Source organism: Argopecten irradians, chromosome 1 (assembly GCF_041381155.1).
Source record: "Argopecten irradians isolate NY chromosome 1, Ai_NY, whole genome shotgun sequence".
Lineage (NCBI taxonomy): Eukaryota > Metazoa > Mollusca > Bivalvia > Pectinida > Pectinidae > Argopecten > Argopecten irradians.
In genome coordinates, this window is record NC_091134.1 from 52,177,293 (window position 1) to 52,200,078 (window position 22,786).

The 22,786-nt window shown below is 33.2% G+C and overlaps 2 protein-coding genes across 6 annotated transcripts in view; both read left to right on the forward strand.

Moving 5' to 3' along the window:
• Positions 1–22,786, forward strand: part of LOC138332601 (uncharacterized) — a 338,301-nt gene that overhangs the window by 307,189 nt on the left and 8,326 nt on the right. The window contains exons 1-6 of one of the 4 annotated variants that reach the window (XM_069280610.1): positions 15,412–17,135; positions 18,107–18,238; positions 18,743–18,852; positions 19,045–19,070; positions 19,505–19,577; positions 21,577–21,876. In XM_069280610.1, the coding sequence (XP_069136711.1) occupies positions 18,792–18,852; positions 19,045–19,070; positions 19,505–19,577; positions 21,577–21,876 (460 nt within the window). In that variant the 5' untranslated portion in view covers positions 15,412–17,135; positions 18,107–18,238; positions 18,743–18,791. Of the gene's footprint in view, positions 1–15,411; positions 17,136–18,106; positions 18,239–18,742; positions 18,853–19,044; positions 19,071–19,504; positions 19,578–21,576; positions 21,877–22,786 lie in introns of those variants that run through there. The other 3 variants (XM_069280625.1, XM_069280603.1, XM_069280617.1) reach the window with 3 other exon arrangements.
• Positions 11,493–15,370, forward strand: LOC138332647 (uncharacterized). Of its 2 annotated transcripts, XM_069280649.1 has the most exons (4): positions 11,493–12,674; positions 13,686–13,838; positions 14,050–14,124; positions 14,787–15,370. In XM_069280649.1, exons 2-4 carry the CDS (start codon positions 13,718–13,720, stop codon positions 15,008–15,010), a joined length of 420 nt encoding a protein of 139 aa, XP_069136750.1. In that variant the 5' UTR covers positions 11,493–12,674; positions 13,686–13,717; the 3' UTR covers positions 15,011–15,370. The 2 variants fall into 2 exon arrangements, with proteins under 2 accessions (XP_069136750.1, XP_069136752.1); XM_069280651.1 differs by lacking the exon at positions 11,493–12,674 and having other exon boundaries at positions 12,786–13,838.

Consider the following 22,786-nt stretch of genomic DNA (forward strand, 5'->3'; position numbering starts at 1 on the left):
CCTTTACGACTGTCTCTAACGGTTATCGCGTAAGGGGAATTTCATACCAGACTTAGACAATAAATATAGAAAATAGATTTACGCAAAAGAACATTGACGTGGGAATGGTACCCTGGTGTCACCAGAGAACTATAAAGCATACAGATGTTGTGTCATTTTTACGATATGATTAAGAATGTTTTAACGCTTCAATAACTTATAAATACATCACAGTTGAACAGCATCACAGAGACTAACACGCTACAATGTATACAACATGACATCGTAGACTTGTCCACATAAAGTCACGCTAACTATGTCGTAAATAACAAATATGAAATCAATCAACGAAAATCGAAGAAAACAACTTATAAAGAAATAAGGAAAAAACAAAATATGAGGCTATCAAAATATCAATATTGGGTCAGTATCTATTGAAGATAACATAGAGGAGAAAAAATAGGTATAAGCTAATTGAAAGAAAAAAAAAATCTGCTTCAAAAATTTCAGACTCACAAAATTACTTGTTAAAAATCTGTCGTCTTAATTTTTTTACACCGAGTACAACTAAACAAGCCTAGAATACCTGGAATTAGCATCGTTTTAAAGAACGAGAAATAAATGAACTAGACAGTCAGTAGTCTGTTACGTCCGGGACGATACATTACATGTGAATTGCACGTGCGTGTAGAGATTAAACACAGATCATGAAATGACGTTAATGTAAAAGTCACATGGACAGAAATGGGGCATTTTGTCTTCATGCTTCCATAACATTAAAACATTAAAAAACTCATGGTTGCAGGGCATCAGCTTTAGTCCATAATTGTTCAATGTGCATCAACAACCCGCCTTTGATCTTCAAAGCTTTCAAAGATAGTGAACCATATGTTTCTTTTTCTAGGAGGCTTAAGACGCTAATCACATGGAAATAGGCTTGATGTAGAAGTACACATATACCAACATTATAGCTCTTTGAACCAAACTTTCACGTTTCTCGTAATCCTGTTTAGCTCGTATATCGATATAGGAAGGTAGTAACCTTGTTTGTTGCAAAACTTTTGTATATTGCCCGCTTTTTTTTAATGAACCGTACCAGAACACTAAGTAACTCACATAATCAACAGTTATTTCCTCTTTTAATTGCGAGATAAAATGTTCTCGCATATTAATATTTGACGCTCAATTAACGACAACGTTAATCATCTACAGATAAATTCAACATAAATAGTAATGTAACTGAAAAATATCTTTGAACACAATTTACTATAAAACTTTTAAAAAGATGAAAATCGATTTTTCATAACAACTACAACACCGAAGTGGCAAGCGTTTCAACAATACACTTCATCAACGTATGCTAACTTATCCTACTTTATTAATTTGTTACATAAAACGTGCACTGGTTTTACAATATCTAAGTAATGGTGGGTGTGGTGAAAGAGTGCAAATACGATCGTATTTAAAGTACCTAGTTATCTTATATGTATGCGATCTTGCCCTGTCCTGGTATACATACACTTGTTCCTTCTAGGTTTCTACGACTAATTTTCCACAAATAATCTAAATAATTACAAATGGAAATTGATTGATTTTAACTGTTTCAAGGCAATATGAAAAAAATCCACACAATATGTCGTTGTAATAAATCACCAGATTAAAGTCTCATAATTAGTCTACCCAAATTGAAAAATAGCATGATCTTAGTTTGTAAATATAATCATTTTTTTCTGACTTATCATGCCAACAGTCATATTTTTGTAGTCTAATCACTTTTTTCTAACTCATTGATATTGTTACACGTGTTATCTGAACCAGTTACAAATAAATGGTTAGCATACTCATACAATGCACATGCAATTATCTTTTAAACGACCTATATTATATGCACATGTTAGTTAAATGTACACGTTAATCAGTTATCTCTTATCTGAACCAGTTACATAAGCACGCCATGCTTATTAATGTATTGTTTACTCATTAAATTCATCAAAACTATCTACATGTAATAACATTATTGAAAGCTGTTCAATAGAAAGGCGTAGTGTATTCTCACAGGGTAAGCAGGCTTAAAATTGATGGATATGTTACTTTACAGGATTCAGTCTATCATACGGCTGTTCAAAAAAACTACAATTTCACATTCAGCCAAATTAAAGCCTCGTATCGTGTTGAGGTGCTGTTTTTGCCTAAAAATCTCGTAATTTAGGACATTTATCATTTTTTTCATTTTTTTCAGAAACTGCAATCATTTTGTCACCGAAATGCAATATTTATAAAAGTGTTGCATCACGCATAGAAGATCCCAATCACGATTGATACTCAAAACGGAGCTTTCAACGCCATATTTGCTTCGGATACAAAGCACGTTCGACCCCCTGTGTTAAGCAACACTTCATGTTAAACTTTTTTAATAAAATTACTAAATTAAAAGTTTTTATTTTCGTCGACAAGTCAACAAAGCATGCAAACATGAACACACTACCGTTTGACCTATGTGTGCATGCATATGGTTGATAAAACAATTTGATCGTCATTTCAGCAGGTATTTTCAAAAGATCAAACATTTACTATTAAAGAACAAAGTGCATAAATGGAACAAATCCAGTCATGTTTTATAAATACATGTGCAGTATGTATATATACAGTACTTAACTGTTTCAGTGGTATCTATAAATTAACCTATGTCATATGTTTTATATGTTCGCCCGTTACATGCTTAACACGCACCTTACTCATGATCAATGACGCTCAGATTACATTTTGTATGTTCGGACGCAAGGTCTATTGTGTTCGGACGAAATTCTAAACTCAGTTATATTTTGTTACGTCATGTTACAGTTGTAAACTATTATCGACTAAAGCTTAGGTGAGTATTTTCAAATGCATATGATCTCTGATATTTATGAACGCTATTCCGAACGACGTCATCTAATTATTCTTGGTGATTTTAACGCCCAAACCACAGTAAAGCAAACGACAGGGGAATACTGCGGTAGAGTTGTATACATGAACAAACGAACATGCACACCTGAACAAAAGTGGGACTACGGCAAAAAGTGTTATTACGAGATAATCTATCAAAAACATACGCTTCTCTCAACGTCTTAACATATCCATTACCTTGAAAAAAAGTTCAAGATTTTACTCTTAGTTAAAAATGCATGCATGACCCTGCACAAGAAACGCTTCCAAAATATATCAACAGTATCCCAAACCAGATCAGCATTTTGCACAAAGAGGGTAAAAGTTGTGCATAAAAACGCTCATTATGAGTTTACATGTAGGAAGGTAACCATTTTTTGTTTTTCGCAGTTACTATTTTTTGCGATTTTAGTATCATGTCAAGTTCGCTGAATTGCGGTATCAGTAGTATCGAAGTAAGTTATAATTTGCCGATAATTAAAAGTAGATTTGATATGGAATCAAGTCATCGATGGTGAGCTATATACTTTAAAATTTAATGTTCTTTCTTTTGACGAGATTTTTTCGTCCAAAATCGGTTTTAGCTATGAAATTACCCCCAAAAATGACATAATGATTTTGGCAGAAAATGCGCTTTCAATTAATCACGAAGTTGAACCGCCGCGAATCAGTCGTTAGGTATGAGAACGCGAAAATAAGTTGCCACGAAAATACGTAGGCTTACAGTATTGGTGGTATTATTGAGATGAATTCCCCGAAGGACTAGACTCAAAAATAAATATCAATTAAAATTACTGATGTAAAGGTTTTTGATAAGTTGCATTCATAGTCATGATGTATTGTGTTTAAAGGTGACTTTCAAAACGCAATTTGCAGTATTGTTTCTTTTACGCATTTCCCGTCGCAGATGCCTTTGATAGCTTGTCCATGATTATTTATGCTTTGATTCAAACTATATCAGCTTAAGTTATATATTTCTTAATTTGTTCACATTGGCAAATATGTATAGAGGAACATTGATTTGTTTTATCTCTACCAAATGATCAATATGTGAATGAGTTTTATGTATGCTCTATGCATGCTTTATGATTAGTATGCACAATGGATTTTATGTATGGTCTACTTTGAAAAATCTGTATTTTGATTTACATGGACAAATAATCTGTGATGATGTAATTTTGGAAATGCTGTAAATATTGTACGTTATTGTTGATCACTCAAAGTGATACACTACTAGTAAATGTGAAATAAAGTCAAAGATTATTATTTAATGAATAGTATTTATTTAGAATGTAGAAATAAATAAACAGTCAAACCTCGATGTATCGAAGTTCAAGGGACCGTCAGAAAAACTTCGATACATCGAGACTTCGAATTATTCGTGGTTGAAATTAGACCGATGTTTTTTTACCATGACCAACTGTGGTAGTTGTGTACATGTCGTCTCCGTTCCGTAAACTTTATAATCATTGTACCACAAGCAAAACAAAATAAAAACGAAGTATGCAATTAATCACATGTATTGCTATCGTTAGCAATACATACGTATATTATAAACAAGACTTACGTGTACTAGGCCTAACCCATGTACAAGTGTTCGTTTGTTGATTACATTTTTGTGTATTTAAGCTATGGTTAATATTACGGAATGAATATAAAAACGAAAACACGTTGTAAAAACGAAACTAAAAAGGAGGAACCGAAAGCGCTACAACACCTACAAAATACTTCGATTTAGAATGATCGATTTGCTCAAGTATTTATGCCAAAGTTGTGCAATGTAACAGTTTTGAGTATGAGTTACTAATAATGTGGCTCGCTATTTACCGTTCCGTAAATTCTACAAACCGCTACCAATGGCGGCGGCGAACATCAAAAACGACTAACTGTATCTTTGCCGTACTAATGATTTAATAACGCAGCTTGTAAAAACAAAGCACCGGGTATCGGCCTGATTAGTGATATTAATTATCTTGATGATATCAAGCTAGCAACACAAGCTGTCATAATCCCTATTGTCCGCCGAAGGGCCGTCGCGAGACAGCTAGGTGTGACAGCATTCCGCGGGGTATCAGCGAACACCTGATCTTTATTTCAGTACAGGTAAATTTTTATTCGAATCATCGAGTGTCAGTTACCTATGACTCTATAACAAATGGTCCATGAAAAAAGTTCGATACATCGAGAACTTCGATTCATACATGGGTTAGTTATATAGTAATGTTATATAGTGAAGAAATTCGGGACCCAGACAAAATGTTCGATACAGCGAGAAATTCGATTAATCGAAGTTCGAATCATCGAGGTTTGACTGTAAGTAGAAATCTAGAGTAGCTAAACAAAGCTGGGGATGTCTTGGTGAATTTTGTTCCACATGATTTAGCAAACCCCACTTGTTGTGATTACGAGATAAAACTTTTTGTAAAACTACACGAGCAGCCGTCGTACACTATGAAATATGGAATATTTTCTTTGGCTACATCCAATTCTCATTTAGTTGAAAATGTAACGGGCGAACATCAGAGATCGAATATTATTTTTATTGTAGTTCTCCTTCAGCTGTCATTGAAATAAATACAATTATGTGTTAAAATAATAGATACTTACGAACTAAATTGACGCGACTGACCAATGTTTTATGTATGTGGTATGGTTGGGGGTTGGGGGAATGGTGAAACTGATACGTGGTAACCAAGTGTAAAAATGCGGAAAAGTTACGAAATACGGTCTTTCAGGGTATCATTCAGAAAATATTACTACCACCATTACCATATATATCTTATTTGAATTGTAAGTTTTTTTCTGTAGTTACACTAGAGTTGGTTTAGCAAAGTTTCACTTCCAGCATTCCAGGTAGTTTTTAAGAGAGACAGACTGTGACGTTATCGTCTAGTATTTAGATTCGGGACGTTACGTCTGCCTTTACTAAAACTATTCTCGCACTGTCAATGAACACATTCAACAAATATAATTTTATAGGTAAACACGACACATGTTCACTTTATATCCGATAGCTTTGTATCCACTCACTGACTATAAGCTTCGGTAAGTATTTTATTTATCTTAATGATTAATTTATTTAACATCATTTTTTTCTAATGACGTTTGCATTCCTATTTTAAAATGAGCTAAAATAATTACAACGTTTGTATTGATTACGGAACATAATAGTATTATAAACAGAGCACTCCTCACGTTTTGTCACCAAAATTGTTCTAACAGAAAATAATACAGGTGTTTGTGGTTTCTTTGTCCATAAATGAAACTTTGTTAAACTGTAAATATGTGCTACGTGGCTCCTTGCTTTTAACTTTTAACCGATGAGACGCTGTAGCTCCCCCTTTCATAAAACGATTCAGAAATAATAATGCTCATGCCTCCTTGTTTTACTTTTGTCAACAAGTGGAAATTTAAAATACATGTACATTTTTTACATTTGTTACCAGTTCCATATTGTAAATTTTAGCAATGTTTTCGTTTTTAATTAATCAAACGTTGGTTTGTTAAGCATTTGGCTAATACTTTAGTTGATGCATAATATTCTATTAGCATCCCAATGTATTATACTGTTGTAAAATAATGACTATTACAGTGGTTTTTCTTTTTATTGCGTTCAATTTCGTGCATTACTTCTTCCGGTTTATAGATGAGAGAATTATTTTAGTCTCCTGTCGGTGAACCGGGAGGGGCACTATATAGTTTTGTCCTCCCGTATGTCTATCTGTTCTGTCTGGTCTCTACCTGTCCTTTCCTTCCTTTCTCTTCCTTTCTTTCTTTCTATATTGCTTTTCAGGTATATTTTTGTTTGGTTTTTTTTCGCGATATTTGTGCATTTGTATTTCATTACAATTCATTTTCATATTATTTGCATTTTTTACATCCACAAACATGGACTCGAAAGCCAATTGAACAAAAGATTAACATTACATGTATAACACAGATAATGGATATAAACAAGAAACAACTTATGCATTACAAAGATATGGGTGTATAAAAATCAAATTTCCACCATTCCTAATCTTCTTCATGAATACCTCAGTACCTTGAGTTACTAGTCAAACCCATTCAAGTACATAGGATCTAAAATAAATGTTTTTATAAGCCGTCTATCTTCAGCATGTTCGAAAATATGCAAGATGAAAATTTGATGTGTGTATGAGCATATCTCGCCTTAATAACTTTTCCTATAGAATTAGAATATGTAATAGGACGGGCAGTGGACGATTTGTTGTTGGCAAGCACTTGACCTGTAAGCTTGATTGACCCCGATGATTATCTAAGGTACTTTGCGATAACTGATATGGAGGACAATTCCACATCATAGTATACAACGGCCTTTGTTAAAATACGAGGACTTATAAAGCGTCTAACACGTATAATGTCATTTGTTCTTGGAAACATCTTAACTTCAATAGAATCACTTAGTTGAGTATTTTACTGCCAAATTAACACACATTGTATCAAAACTTGATTTATCGTGACGGAAGATTCTAACTTTTGAAATGGAGGTTTAATGAGTTCGTCGTGTCAAAATAATACATCTCTCCACGAAGGCCTTCTTGAGTACGATGCCATGTTACATTTAAACACACAGATACCCGGATCTAGGTCAGCTAAAATTAGACTAAATGGAGAGTCAATATCATCATTGCGTTTAAAGGAATCTATTAGCAACAATTCTCACTTACATTTTGTTTTTTCGAGTTACACAGAGCATAGATTTTTTATTTGTCTTCTAAAGTAATGCGCTCGTACCTATACCGTTTTCCTCCCATTAATGTGTAATGTGTTCAATTTATAGTACAAGTTACATGTAGTCAGTTTTAAAGAGGAGTACTTAGACATACAGAAAAAGTGTTAAAACCTGTAATTTTGAATGTGTAATATTGTGCAGTACATCTACAACATGTTTATACATACCGTAAGTATTTCACTATTACTGTATGTGACTCCCATTGACAGGGAGTCACCGTGGTCTTTTCATTTCAGCATATTCCTGCATCGGAGGTCCAGAACTATTTTTAGCAATATAGAGGGAGGGCAGTTAAAAGTGGCATGTTATATCACAAAGAATATGTGTGATCATTTTAAAAGTGCTTTGAACATGGTTAATAGTTTCGTAAATTTTTAGACATCAAATTTTATCAGTTAATGACTAATGTGTGTATTTGGACATTCCTAAGGTTGTATTCCTGTGAACATGTATTCTTAGCGAATTGTGACATTTAATAAAATAAAACGCCCCCCATATTTGTGATAACTTTATTATCACTGCATTTACTTAGTTCCATTCTATAACGTAAACCGGAATAAATGTCACGGTCCATCCTAATTGCCTACAGGACACATGAACCACGGCTGATTAATCTCCAATAGTTCGATATCTGTCCAATCAAATTCTGATAAATTTATTTTATGTACGAGTTATCTAAGCATGAATATTTTATTTGTAAAGCAGTTCGGATCTCCGACTTTGTACGGAACACAACGGAATATTCTGGGGGACACTCCAGAATAGTCCCATCCGTCAAGTCCAAAGTTATCATCATTAAATTCCAAGTTCAACTTCAACATTTCTTTCGTCATCTTACTTTTCTTGACAAACGTGCGGAAGTTTTCCGTAAGAAATTTGGAGGAGATAATCCGTGTAGTACCACTTCTATCGCTGGGTACGCTTTCCCGAAACCTCAACTGCCAAGCAAGTATTTCCCGACGAGATGACTCAAAGAAGGACCTAATCTATTCGGAATCACACGGCCCTGTGATTTTTAACCAAGACTGTGTTCGCCATAACTTGTGATTTAACCAGGGGTAACGTTTTGACCTGTAACCATTTCAGGATGGCATTAATGCTTAGATGTGGAGCCACTTCGCCCAAGAACCATTCCGAATGTGTTGTCCGAGCAAACGGATTTACTGTTTCCGATGTGGGAAACATTTGAGCCACTTTTCGATGATATGTGTTTTAATCGAACCGGACATTGTACTACAAATGGTTGGTACAACAGGATATTATCCCTGACCAGTCCAGGCCGACAACTAGCCTATCCATCCAGTCTGTCCGCGAAAAAGCTCTTCGGACAGTAAGTCCGTTATTCGCACTGCACCAAAGAAAAAGGCCAAGGTCAACATCTAAACGGCGGCGAGATTCTGGAGCGTCTCAGGAAATTCCGAACAACCAAAAAGGTATTGTGTATTTTTCCATCAGTAACATTGAAAAATAGTGAACTTCAAAACGATTTCCAGAAAGACTCTAACTACAAGCAACCAATCTAATTTCATTACAGTCAAAACTTGTTTCGTACCAAAATTACCATCTCCAAAATATCATAAAAGTTGCAAAATACCAAAGATCAAACGAAATACTAGAAGAGAGAATGTGTGCGCGCGTCAAAAATGTAATATAATCCAATTATGTTCTCAAATTAAGGAACTAAGAAAAAGCATTGGACAACAGAAAAGAAAATATGAAAATGCAATAGACAAATCAATCAGGTACTATTACAAGACAACCGCGATACAAAAAGAATCAGACACAAACGACAGATTGCTAATTTAAAGTCACAATTTCGAGGAGAAGGACGAGGAATTAAAACAGAAAGCAAAACAAAATCACAAGCCTCCAAAAAACAACTTAGTTAACTACAAGCGCTCCAGATACTGAACAGACCGAATACTTTTTCCCGTACAACAAAAGTCACCAAACCAACACTAAAATAATTCACGACGCCAGCGAGCCACACAATTTCCTATGAAAACCGAGCGAAATAGACTCCATCAAAACAGAGGTCAGTTCTTAAGTTAAGACTCGACCGTCTTTTCCCCCGAGAGCGGATGAAGTTATCAACTTAAGAATTGTTGATAAAATTTAAAGTGCGTAATATGAACTTGTTCAGTGTTAATAGATAGCTAAATTTTAACATCAATTATCAGTTAAAACTATTAGTGATGTATATTGATCAATTCCGTTTAAGTTGATTATTGTTCTTGAGTCATAATAATACGTTTTGATGACATTTATGATAAAACTCCCATATGTGTGATAACTGTGGATATCCTCTGGCAAAATTTACTTATTGACCATTCTATCACTTAACCGGATTAGATGTCACGGCCATCCTAATTGCCTAAAGGACACTACCACGCATGATTAAATCTGAGCAATTAGCGATATCTGATCAATCAAAAGTCTGTAATTTATTGGCTAAAACCTATCAATGTAGAGAAAGATATTAACTGTTCATATATTAATAAATTTCAGTCCTAATTCAGTTATCTTATCCTTAAAATATAAGAGTAGGTTGGAATGATCACTTGCATACGTTATCGCAAAATACAGGTAAAAACTTCGTCCAAACAAGGTACTTGGTAATACTAATACTGACATATACTAATCTCAAGCTAATGACAATGCAGTCAATGTCTAAAACACTATCAATGTTTCTACATTGAACATTTAATTTTAGGCTTGCGTCAATAATTTTTGTATAACATAAGGAGTTTGCACATTAATCGACCCAATAACCATACTTTGGTAAAATGCCACCATAACCGCACATTGTATAATGGAATTTGGGCGATTCTCTATTAAGAAACAAATCCTCTGCCGGGTAAGTAAGGAATGACGTGTCGCCAATATTGGTGGTACTGTCTATCACGGATCACTTAAAAAAGAAGATGGGGTTTTATTGAGGGAGGGTCGAGTACTGAAAGCGATTATTTACCAGAAAGCTGTAAATCTAAGGAAAACATTAAAATTGTTTTAGGTTATGGTTGGCTAGTGATAATTTGAGTACAAGTAAATGTGATATAACGGTCTAATCAATTGATGAAACATGTAAATATCCTGAATGTGCAGCTTCATAATTTTTTGTTTTCTTTTTTTAACAACTTTATTTTTTTGGAAACTTAGAATTTAATTATAATTAAAGTAATAAGATTTAAAGATAAGCCATCCATTCGCCATATCCTTTTTACGTTATTTCCTTGAGTGAACATAGTTTGCTGCTTGACAGTTTGATGAATATAGCACGAACAAGGGATGTTGTTGATATTTCGAAAAAGTGGGAAAATATCCTATTTGTGCTTCCCTGATAATCAACAAAACAAATCGGTCATCAGGAAAGGTTTTCAGCAGGTGGCGAATTGTCGTCTAATTTGTTAAATGATCAATGACCATAATGAATCTAACCCATTAGTATTCTAATATGTAATTTTTTCGCACATATCCTCTCACCTCTCAGTAGTACATTGCGACTGGCAACATATTTTATTGCTTCACTTTCATTTTATCAGCGGTACCTATCGACCACGTGACATCGTAACACTGAACATGCATGAGAGTATAGCAATGTGTTGTTCGCCCGTTACACACTCGATTATAGTTGGTACCGTAAATCACATGACTGACATCATAGAAAACATATTGGTTTGTTTAGAGGTATAGTAATATTTATATTTATGGACTAGTATATACATTATTTATGAAATACCAGTATTTACATTATTTATAAAATACCAGTATATACATTATTTATAAAATACCACTATTTACATTATTTATAAATACCAGTATTTACATTATTTACATTATTTACTAGTATTTACTTTATTTATGAACTAGTAGTTACATTAGACTCATTAAGAAAAATACAGTGTGTACTAGGTGAATTGAATTTTAGGTATGTATGCAGATATGCATGATGATTATTTATATGTATTAAAATGTTGTGTTAATCTACTTCTCGCGTCACACGTTCATATTAACGAAAATAGTATAAAACAAGTCTATAAGTTAAATCCTCCTCCACGGTATATCAATCATTGTTATAATCTGAAAATTAAAAGAAATTCTCTAAGTCTATAAGTTAAATCCTCCTCCACGGTATATCAATCATTGTTATAATCTGAAAATTAAAAGAAATTCTCTATTTCTTATCAGTAACATTTGGGTCAGCGAAATACTTCTGAAATTTAATCGTTCTTTAAGCGACATACTAAATGTTTTGACAATCTTTGAAGTTTCTGCCGAGCAATGAAGTAAAAATAATTAATTTGTTTTGCTTAATTGGTTTTTACATTACTTATTTTAAATGACAATCACGGCTTCTTAATTACTTAATTAATGAAATTTTACCTTATTGATCATTTCTTTATCGTAATAACTGGGTTCCAAATATATTTAACAGATGAGACAGTCAGTTCATGTCCACAGTTTACATGTTTTGTTCGGGCGTCGTTCCCTTTTAACTACGATTTTAACAGGATTGTCAGTCATCTAAGTAGGTGCATTGTACGTGGCCATCAAAATATGGACTAATGACAAGAACATAATTCTATCTGACTAAACAATTCCTATGCAAATTTATAAATAAAAAGAAATTAGTAACGATGTGTCGATGTCTATTGATCCGGTATTGTACTGGTTAAACTTAATGCAATTCCCATTGTAAGCTAAATATATATCTGAAAGCTGTATGTGACAGATATATAACATTATTCTAAGGACTTGCTAAGTTATCGACTAATTTGGCAGTGTGTGATGTTCGGACATTATATCTACCATACCGAGATGTTCGGACGGTCTATAAATAGACAAACAAATGATGAAATATTCGAAGCTTATATGGTCGTGCATTATATGGCCCGTTCGGTCTACAACCCTAACACAGTCCGATGTATTTCATTCGGACAGATATGTGTGCACCGATACAAATAAGCCATTCACCTTACCCGGTTGATAGATGATAACATTTACAGACCAGCACAAGGTAAGTTTGCAACTATTTACAAGTCAGAATTTAAACATATTGTTAAAATATATAGCTACAAAGATTTTCATTCCTATACACTGTATTGGCTGTCATCAAGCAAACGGCCTCATTAGTCGGAGTAACTTTGAAACTGATCGATCTGATACATCGTAATTAGTTATGTGCATACAAAGATAATATATTTCGTTTTCTTATTAGTTGCATGGTCTAGAATATGGTCCTTACTTTATCAGTATTGGTTATCAGTATTGGTTATATAGAGGTTACACACAAGTGGTTGTTGGATATGGATTTAGCTGACCTGGCCCGAAGGGCTGGTGAGCTTATGTCATGGCGCGGCGTCAGTCGTCCGTCGTCCGTCCGTCAACATTTCCTTTAAATCGCTACTTGCCATAGAGTTCTGCATGAAATGTAACCAAATTTGGCTAGAAACATGCTTGGGGGAAGGGGCCCAGAGTTTGTATAAATTTTGGCTCTGACCCCCAAGGGCAGGAGGGACGGGGCCCAATAGGGGAAATAGAGGTAAATCCTTTAAATCGCTACTAGTCATAATTTTTTTCATGGAATATAACCAAATTTGGTCAGAAACATCCTTGGGGAAGGGGAACAGGGTTTGTATAAATTTTGGCTCCGACCCCCCGGGTCAGGAGGGGCTGGGCGCAATAGGGGAAATAGAGGTAATTCCTTTAAATCGCTACAAGTCATAGAGTTCAGCATGGAATGTAACCAAATTTGGCCAGAAACATCCTTGAGGAAGAGGAACAGAGTCTGTATAAATTTTGGCTCTGACCCCCCCGGGGGCAGTAGGGGCGGGGCCTGAATATACCGCGAATATACCCGTACGTACCTGAGAAATCAGTAAATGTGTCATTAAGGCTTTCGCTTGTATTCAAGTTTTGTTTTGATTTTGTTTTACCTTGGAAACGTGCTTATAAGGGCATTGCTTGTAGTTATACTTATTCTTATATTACTAAAGCAACCAATTATTATTTTTGTTTTATATTTCAGGATAATTTACTCCATAGCAAGAAATTAGAGAAATGATGTCCCTGAAGAAAGAACTAACAATCAACCAGCAAGTTGCCATTGAAAGCTTGCAACAAAATGGATGCGAAATTCAAGACATCAAAAAGGCTATATCCATTTTTAGAAATAACAATGGTAAGTAAAAGTTAATGAAAATATACCGTTAAGCACATTTCATTGATTTATGATATTTACGATCTAATTATGATTAAATTATGCCAATTATTGGGTCAGGATAACCATATAAGGCCAACAAATATTGTTGATAATTTCAAGGATCGAAGTCAAATACGAGACAGAAGTAAAGATTACGTTTACATAATGACAAACATATTGTACTATATAGGTCATGATGACTACAATGGGGAAGCCCTAATGAAGATTATATTCACCTTTCCGTACGTTCACGAAGAAAGTAATGGTGAGGTTTTATCATATCATTTCAATATTGGTTTATATAACTATTATCTTTTTTAATTTATTAAGGATATAATTTTTTTTAGATATGTGAATCCTATGAAATTATAAAAAAGTGTCATCAATATTTATAATTGCTTATGCAGACCACTTTAAAAAACATTTTTTAATTGTGCAAATCTATTGTTTAGCAAACAGTATGTTTTCTAAATCAATACGCCATGTCAATGTCTCTATTGTGTATTGACAATAAGTCGCCTTCTTGTGCCATTCTCAGAATTATTGAAAAAGGTATGAAGTAAAATGTTGGCCAATGATTTTAGTGCGAAAACAAAGAAAAAATATTTTCCATCTTGTTATAAACTTTATTATTTACTAAGTGACAAATCTTCATCATAATGAACAATAACGGTAAAAACGAAATACAAAATAAAAGTAAACTACATACAACATAATGTAATCGGTGTCACTATTCTCTCAAACTGTTATCTGTACCTAACATTTGCTTCAAAAAATCTTACCCCGGTATTCTGAATAATTATAGTTATAAGATTATCAAAACTACACATTTGATTTTGTTTTGGTATTGATGTTTTTTGAGGGTTTTTCAATCAGCTATAACTAATTTATAATTATTTTGACTGTAATCACTAATTGTTTTGCTAGAGATCCATGTACAACCACGTGAAGAAGATCCGAGTGATATAAATGATACCAAAGATGACAAGACGACCAATGGACCTCTCTCTGCCAGTGATATTAAGGAAGGCAGCTGCCACTTCTGCCAAAGAACTACTAGGCCTTTATCGCCAGCTATCGTGTGTGATAGATGCAAAGACATATGTATAACTCAGCAGGATGGTGCAAAACCATGTACTACAAAGGCATAAGTCTCATGCTGGGTATTTATTCAACGCATCATTCCATAACTGCTATTCTTTACCTTGAAATATGGATTTAGAAGAACAATTCGGAGTTATATCATTTTAATCTAGACGTGCAGATGTACATTCTTATCCCAAGACTGTTTCGATCAGTTTCATCGTCTACGTATAGAATAATGCATACTGCTGTGCCGATGTGTAGATGTATTGATATGAGGCAGCATTTCGAATGAATTCAAATTGCAAAATACATTGTAGATATTCTTTGCAATCGCAAGCTGAATAATTTTGATGGTGATATATACTCCTGACAACTTATTTGTATGTTGAGTGTACAGAGCATTCATTTCAAGTTAGAGAACAAAAACGGACAAATATATTCTTATTATATTGTTATACACGTGCTTTTTAGCATATTTTTATCTTTAAACTAAATTGTCAATGTTTTTACAGTTATGGTATCTTAATGATTTTATTGTTATTAGATAACAAATGCTATTTTACGACCAATCCGTATTCAGTTTCCAATCGATGTTTTGCCAATCAATACAGGGTTACACATATTGGTTGTTTAGAAATGGCTATGTGAGTAAGTGCACATTAGATATGACGTTAATACTTTGACTTTTCAATCAACATGTTTGAATTTCCGTCCAATAGGTGATTGAGATGGAATCAAAGGACCGAACATCTACAATGCGTCTGACTTAGATAACACTCAGAGTATAATGGCGGAGGGAATCCATAAAACACTAGACGCTTACCCTTCCGGAACACTATGTTATACTTTCGTTAACATAGTACAAATTATGTCTTGTTTTTATTTACCCCATATTAACTGGCGTTTGGTTTCATAAGGAGGATATTTTATATCAATTGCTGATGGCGACATGAAACATTCTAATTATTGATGCACATCTAGTCCTGATTTCACAGAAAAGGTACATAATTTCGTATTTTACAGACAGGTATTCTAGACGCTTATTGAAAAATAAATCGTGTATATTTTATATATGTTGCACGATGTGCACCTATATTGCGATAAATTGCTAAATCAGTTGGATATCGGTGATATCGGTGTATGTTTTTGAATATATCGGATAGTGATTCCTTACACAGTCATCGTTTAGGGAGGTTCCCAGCTGTGACTCAGATGACATACATTCTAATTGTAGTAATTGTTTGCCTGTTTGAAGTGACCTATTTATTCACACAAGGACAGGTGCATTGTCTTTACATTAAAGTTATATGTGCCGTATTTTTCATAGTCACGAATCAAGAAGAGCTTTTAATATGTTATTCAACTCCAAAAGTTACCAACATTTTGAGAATTACAATACAAGGTACTTTCAATGTATAGGTTTTAATTTTACAAGTACAAAAGAGAGCTGAAAATGATTTTTGGCAGTACTGCCAAAAATCCTTATATTAACATCTTTAGTGTAGTGAAATGAGTTCATACGGTCAGACCATGAAGCCATATTATTGTCCACAATTTCATTGCACATTTTTACAGTATTATTAATAATTGTAAAGTGATTTCTGAAGGTATGTTTCCATCTAAACGTGTATAAGGCATAAAAAACAAGAATTTCACAGTGCATAACCTATGTGTTCCAACTAACGTTTATAAGGCATTATATATGTTTGTCTGTCCATTTGAATGATTTTCATAGCTTTATTCATTAAAACTTATGGTTTTAAATAGATAATTGAAGAAAAAATAACATGTCCAAATTTTCGGCCAGTTACGGCACATATAACTTTAAATACATACAAGCAAAGTGAGTTTCCCTACGATTTAAACATTACTGCTGTTTGTTTTTTTAATCGACCATGTGTATGTTATATAAATGTGATAAAATAACCATATCTGATTGGCAGAGATCATGTTGTTTATAAATGTTCAGTAATCATTTGAAATAGTTCTCTCTTTAGTATTTTTTCGGTTCCCCGCGTATGAATATGAAACCGGAGAGTATTCATGTCCGGGTCATTAATTCACGCATGCCCTAGTTGGACGAAAATGAGTCAGCACCTAACGTAATAAGCAACCATGATGCTTGACCATGTTTCGTGTTTAACATCCAAAGAAATGGTGTGATTTCTGGCTTATGGAATGGAATGAGACGTATGATGCATTATCTTTCATTGTTTACATTGATATACATGTTAAATGTGTCTGTGAATCGACTAGTACTAAATTTCTAATGCTTCTCTTTTATTTCACTTTTTTTGCGTTATAATCATTGTAAAATATATGAGCAATCATTAGTTGCATTGTTTTTAAGTTTAATATTTGTTCAAGTTTATGTAAACATATATCCTGAAGTATGTCGTATGTCATGTGATACATGTGTAGTCAAGCGTTTCGATGCTTACGTATTGTTTTCCTATTTTCAACGATTTGGAAATCACCTTTACTAAAAATAACTTTATACATTTGTACATAGTATGAGTATGTGTATGTGCTTTTAATTGAAAAGAATTGAAACAAGAATGGAAAAAATAATAACAGAATGATAATTAATAAACAAAAGGCTGTGCACATTGTATATGAGTTATTTTTTTCTTAAAAAGATTTGTATATATTTACTTACGAAGTGTTTATAATGAGTCCATCTACAAGGAATTGCAAAATGTATGTTGACACCTAACCATTTGGAGTAGACAGAATGTTCAGGCATAGGATTCTGCTGCTAATTTTTAAAAGAATCAAGTGACAATAGAATGACTGAGTTTTCAATATATATATATAAATAAGATAATTTATCACGAAATAATAATGAATGGACTGCCTTACCTTTTACTGTGAAGTTGCATTAAAACGTTTTACTTCTTATGCTTCCGCGAAAATAAATATATATATATTACTTAATTTTCATTATTTCATCATCTGTTAATATGAAATTAAATCGAGGTTAAAGGTCTATCCCGTGATTTTATTACGTAGTGATTACGCAGGAAATCATGTAAGTGTTTCTAAAGACTTTTTATGGCCGCGATTTTGCTGTGCACTCTTTTCTTAATATCATTAAGTGTACGGTATATTTACATTATGTGTTGTCTTTATTCATGTATGTTACTAGATAGAAATTGTAGATTGTAGGTAGTGATGAGGTGGTCAGTGTAGGGATACAGGTACATGTAGATCCGTCCAGAATTAACAACCATAATTGCATGAGAATAAGCGCCATTCAACTTGACCAAACAACATCACTTATCGACAAAGTCGTAATTATTTAAAACGTCCCTACAAAAATGACATCCATTCGGTACATTGTAGCTTGGAACATTAGTGTTAATAGAGACTGAGCGCCAAATGTTGCATTACTACGAAAGCAGCGGTATTTGGGTTATGATAAGTCGAGTATTGCTTCGTCTTGTAAAAATAATTTTCAGAAGACGCAGACAGCTCCTCTGCTGCGTAAAACAACTTTTTAACAAAACATTTAAACTGTTATTTGCTTTCTCCAAACGTGAAATGTAATCATTGAAATTTGATAAATTGAAACGAAAATATAAAGCGGAGTGTCATTATTATTTTTTTACCATGTCCCAACAAACACACTGATCGGGTCAACATTAAATATATTGTACCGAATTTAACTGAAAATGTACTTGGCATTTGGTAATTTATTTTTTTAAATATACGATTCACAGACCGGTAGCAATATTTGCATGAATTTTTCAAAATCAAAACTAACAAAGTGTCACTATCTACATGTATAATTTCAGGTGAGCCAGTCTTCAATAAAGCTTAAAACCACCATCCAACACATTTGATATGCAATTAAGTGAGGAAGAACTTGATAACTTGGGAGATGACGGGCTCTATCATACTGAAGGTGAGTGTATACAATGTAACTAATTTTCATTTTCGTTTCATTTTCGCTCGATCCAGAGGATATGTTGTAACAGCTTGAAATCAATTAAAAAACGGATAGGAAGAAAGTCATTTTAAAGCATTGTCTTTTCTGCTTCATTACCATTCAGTATTAGTATCATAAAAAATATATATAAAGTTTTTTTTCTTGTAGGCATCAGAGATTACAGCAATCCTGTGGTAAGTCAATACTGTTTGGTTATAATCATAATGAGTTTGATACAATGTATCATTATAGTATCTCTAAATGAAAATCGCCAGAAAACGACACTACGCAACTACATAGTTGCATTATAATTTGGATTTGGACCCACGAATAATCCTCAGATATAACAAAATGCATGTGTCAAGATTTACTAGTGTTTCTATAAACTTGCATATAAAGTCACGTGAGTTTACTGTACACATGTATTATTTTGTTTTGGCGTTCTAACGCATCAGAGAATAGAAATAATTTCACATTCACAATCTCTTATTTGTACATTTCAATGTAAGACTATAAAATATGCATAAATAAATACATCAGTAAAGTACCCGGCTTCTGTATGTAAAACCGGTTAGGACATGTGTGTAATGATTTTATAGTTATATGTAGACTAGTTCCATTTTTATAGGCAACAAGGAACTTGGAGACGATTATGAACGCCTTCGATTACGACAGCATACGTAGCAAGGACACAATAAAATGTAAGTAAATTGCGAGTGAACAAATATATTTTAACTCAAGTTAACTTACTTTCTAACTAGATGTTTTAATAAACTAATATATTGTATTTTATTCATGAGAGAGCTGAATTGACCTTACTAAGAAAGAAGTTTTATGTATTCTTGATGTTAGTGTATACTAAATGTGTTTTCTCGTATATATTTTTATATATTGATACATGTCCAAATCCAAAACAATAGGTATAGCTAATTTGCGTATATGATTACTACAGTACTTTACTTAAAGATCCACACAAGCATGTGGAAATCTTCATGCAGAAAAGAGGTTATGCTTAATTTCCTATTGAATTACATCCTTAATAAAGATCCATATGTTTCTAATTGTCTCTCTCTTTTTACAATGTAAGAGTAAAGACCACCTTCTTCTATTTTTTGTAATAAGACATATAAAGCTTACCCATAACAAAAGTTTGGATTGTCTCCCTTTGCTTACAATAGTACCCTTGCGAGATGGTATTCATGACATCATGAATATTCATGAATGATTCATGAACTTTCAAGAATATTAGCAGATTGTGGTTCATGAAAAAAAGGTCATGGATATTCATCAAATGACTCTCATGAACTATTCATGAAGTTCATGAGAATAATAAGAATTTTAATGAATATTAGTTATGCATAAAACTTCATGAATCATTCTTGGAATGCTATTGCATTCATTTTGATGAATTTTAATGAATTTTCACTGAAGTCAACTGACTTGTCACATGACCACATGAGTCACGACTTCTATATATATTTTCCGCCCCGCCAAAACAGTCACAATCCAAAATGGCTGCTGTATCTGCTGGCATGTGGAATTGGAAACATTATTCATCTTAAAATGGAAGTTTTGGCACATTAATGAACGGATTATTCCATTCCTGGATTTCTTTAAGCACAGATGAACACTTTCAGTACGTTTTGATTTATCTGCAGTTCTTTTTCAACATGAAATTGTTGCACACTGATATTGCCATAGTGATTATGCATAGATATTTGTTTGTGAAATTTTGTCAAATGTTATTGAATTAAATTGTCCATATAAACAATCATACTTTACAACTATTGGTTTATTTTGGAAAAATACTAATTAACTGGGAATGTATTATGAAATTGATTGCTGTGTATCAGTGAAAACAGATTTTGTTAGCACTTATCTGTGGCAGTATGAAAATATAATGAACACAGTAAACTGTTGATGATCTTCTGATGTTATACATTAATATATGGATTATACCTATTGCCATAAGAATTTGTTTCATCAAATATTGAATTGATTCCAATAGAATTGTCATTGGTTTGATAGAAATGTTCAATTCTGGACCCCCAGTAGAGTTCATGAAATTTAGATGCCACTGACTCCATATTGGATTCATTAAACTTCATGAACCCGATTCAAGTTCATGAATATTCATGATTTGTTCCAGTTTATGAATATTCATGAATTATTTGTGTCAGTATGTATCAAATATAAAAAGGAGAACCAAAACAACAACAGCAACAATCCCAAAATAAATGCAACGTTGTCTCCCTTCCATTTGCACAAAAGATACACCTTTCTGTTTCAGATAATTAAGCCTTCATCAATTTAACATTAGTATACAGAATATTATGCAATACCTTAAACTCTGAAATTCTTAAGCTTAGTATCATCAGTAATAAGTCTAGGAGATATGCAATAAGTTTGCCATGTTTAATCAACTATATTCAATAGCAAAATGTTGTTCCTTTTCCATTGACAAGTTGGTTTTGTTCTTTATTTGATTAATAGTAATTTGTTAAAATGTTTGTGTTAAGAATTCAAAGTTAAGCAAAGGAATCATTTAATAATTAATTAAGTCAGTGTTTGGTTTGAAAAAAAAAGTTTTTATTAAGAATGGCATTGGAGTACAATTATTTTTCATCGTCCGTACTTAATTTCATAAAGTTAATGAAAAAAACCAACATTGTAATTCCTTTTGCTTTCTGTGCTATCTAGGTGTCGTGCGTCAACTTGAGAGACAACTCGTAAGCTATCTAGAGACGCTATTATCACCAGAAAAACAACAGTGGGTAGAATTCCTTAACACCATAACAAAAATGATACCAATTCCAATGGCGGATTTGCAAAAGGCAGAAAGTATTACGGATGTCATGAAACTAATAACTGTTCAACCATATTACTACCTGATGATGAGCATAAGAAAGGTCGATAGTCAATCTTCTACACGTGTGGATCCACTGTACAATACGATTGTGATGTTGGAGAGGCGGTTACCAGTCGCAACCAAACGTTCTGGTATGTTGACTTTTTTGTTTTATTTTATATCAAATGCTAGTACATTTGTACTAAAAAAAATTAATAACACTTTTATGAAAATAATGTAGTTATACACGATTTTTACTGTAGCCTTGTGTTTCTAAGAATATCAGCGGTTTGTATTTCTATACCATGTTATCTTTTATTCTATTCTTCATTACTAGGACACTCATATATTAAATAATTGGTATTTTCTACTGTTAATTCTATAGAATGTGATTCAATTTGTCTCTTGAGTTGATAAAAACTCAGACTGCTTTTAATATTTGACAACCTGTTTTTACTGAAAAAGCGTGCTTTTGCAGTATTGCTACGGCCCGGATGACCCACTAATTTAAATGCGATTGACCTCTCATTTGCATGCGATTTTTTCTTTTTTCCTCTTTCTAGAACAAATATGCTGCCATAGTGCAGTTTAATTGTAATAAACAACTTCTATGGCATTTCATTAAATAGAATAGTTTCAAACATGTCTACAAAAACTATAGCATGAACGTCTATAATTGAAAAATAGTGAGGATAATTTGCATCAGTGGTAGCGATCGGTGGCCTAATTCTCGCCAGTCGTTTGCATATATTTATGTAAACATCCGGTTTGGGTAACACTAAATAAAGGAATTGTCAGGATTTTGGTATGTAAGTATCTAATTGTACTTTGATGTATACATTCATAATCTATTATATAATGACAATTTTTTTAATTCATCGTGACGTAAGAAAGATACAAAAGTTGTTTGTTTTTACATGTATTATATTGATAGTCATTTTGGAGAACAGGTACGTTCGTATATTGTGATCATGTCATTACGATGGCCCACTGAATTTAACCAAGTCTCACTCAAACAGACGCTTGCTGACTACGTACGCATCAAGCGTCTGGGTGATCTAT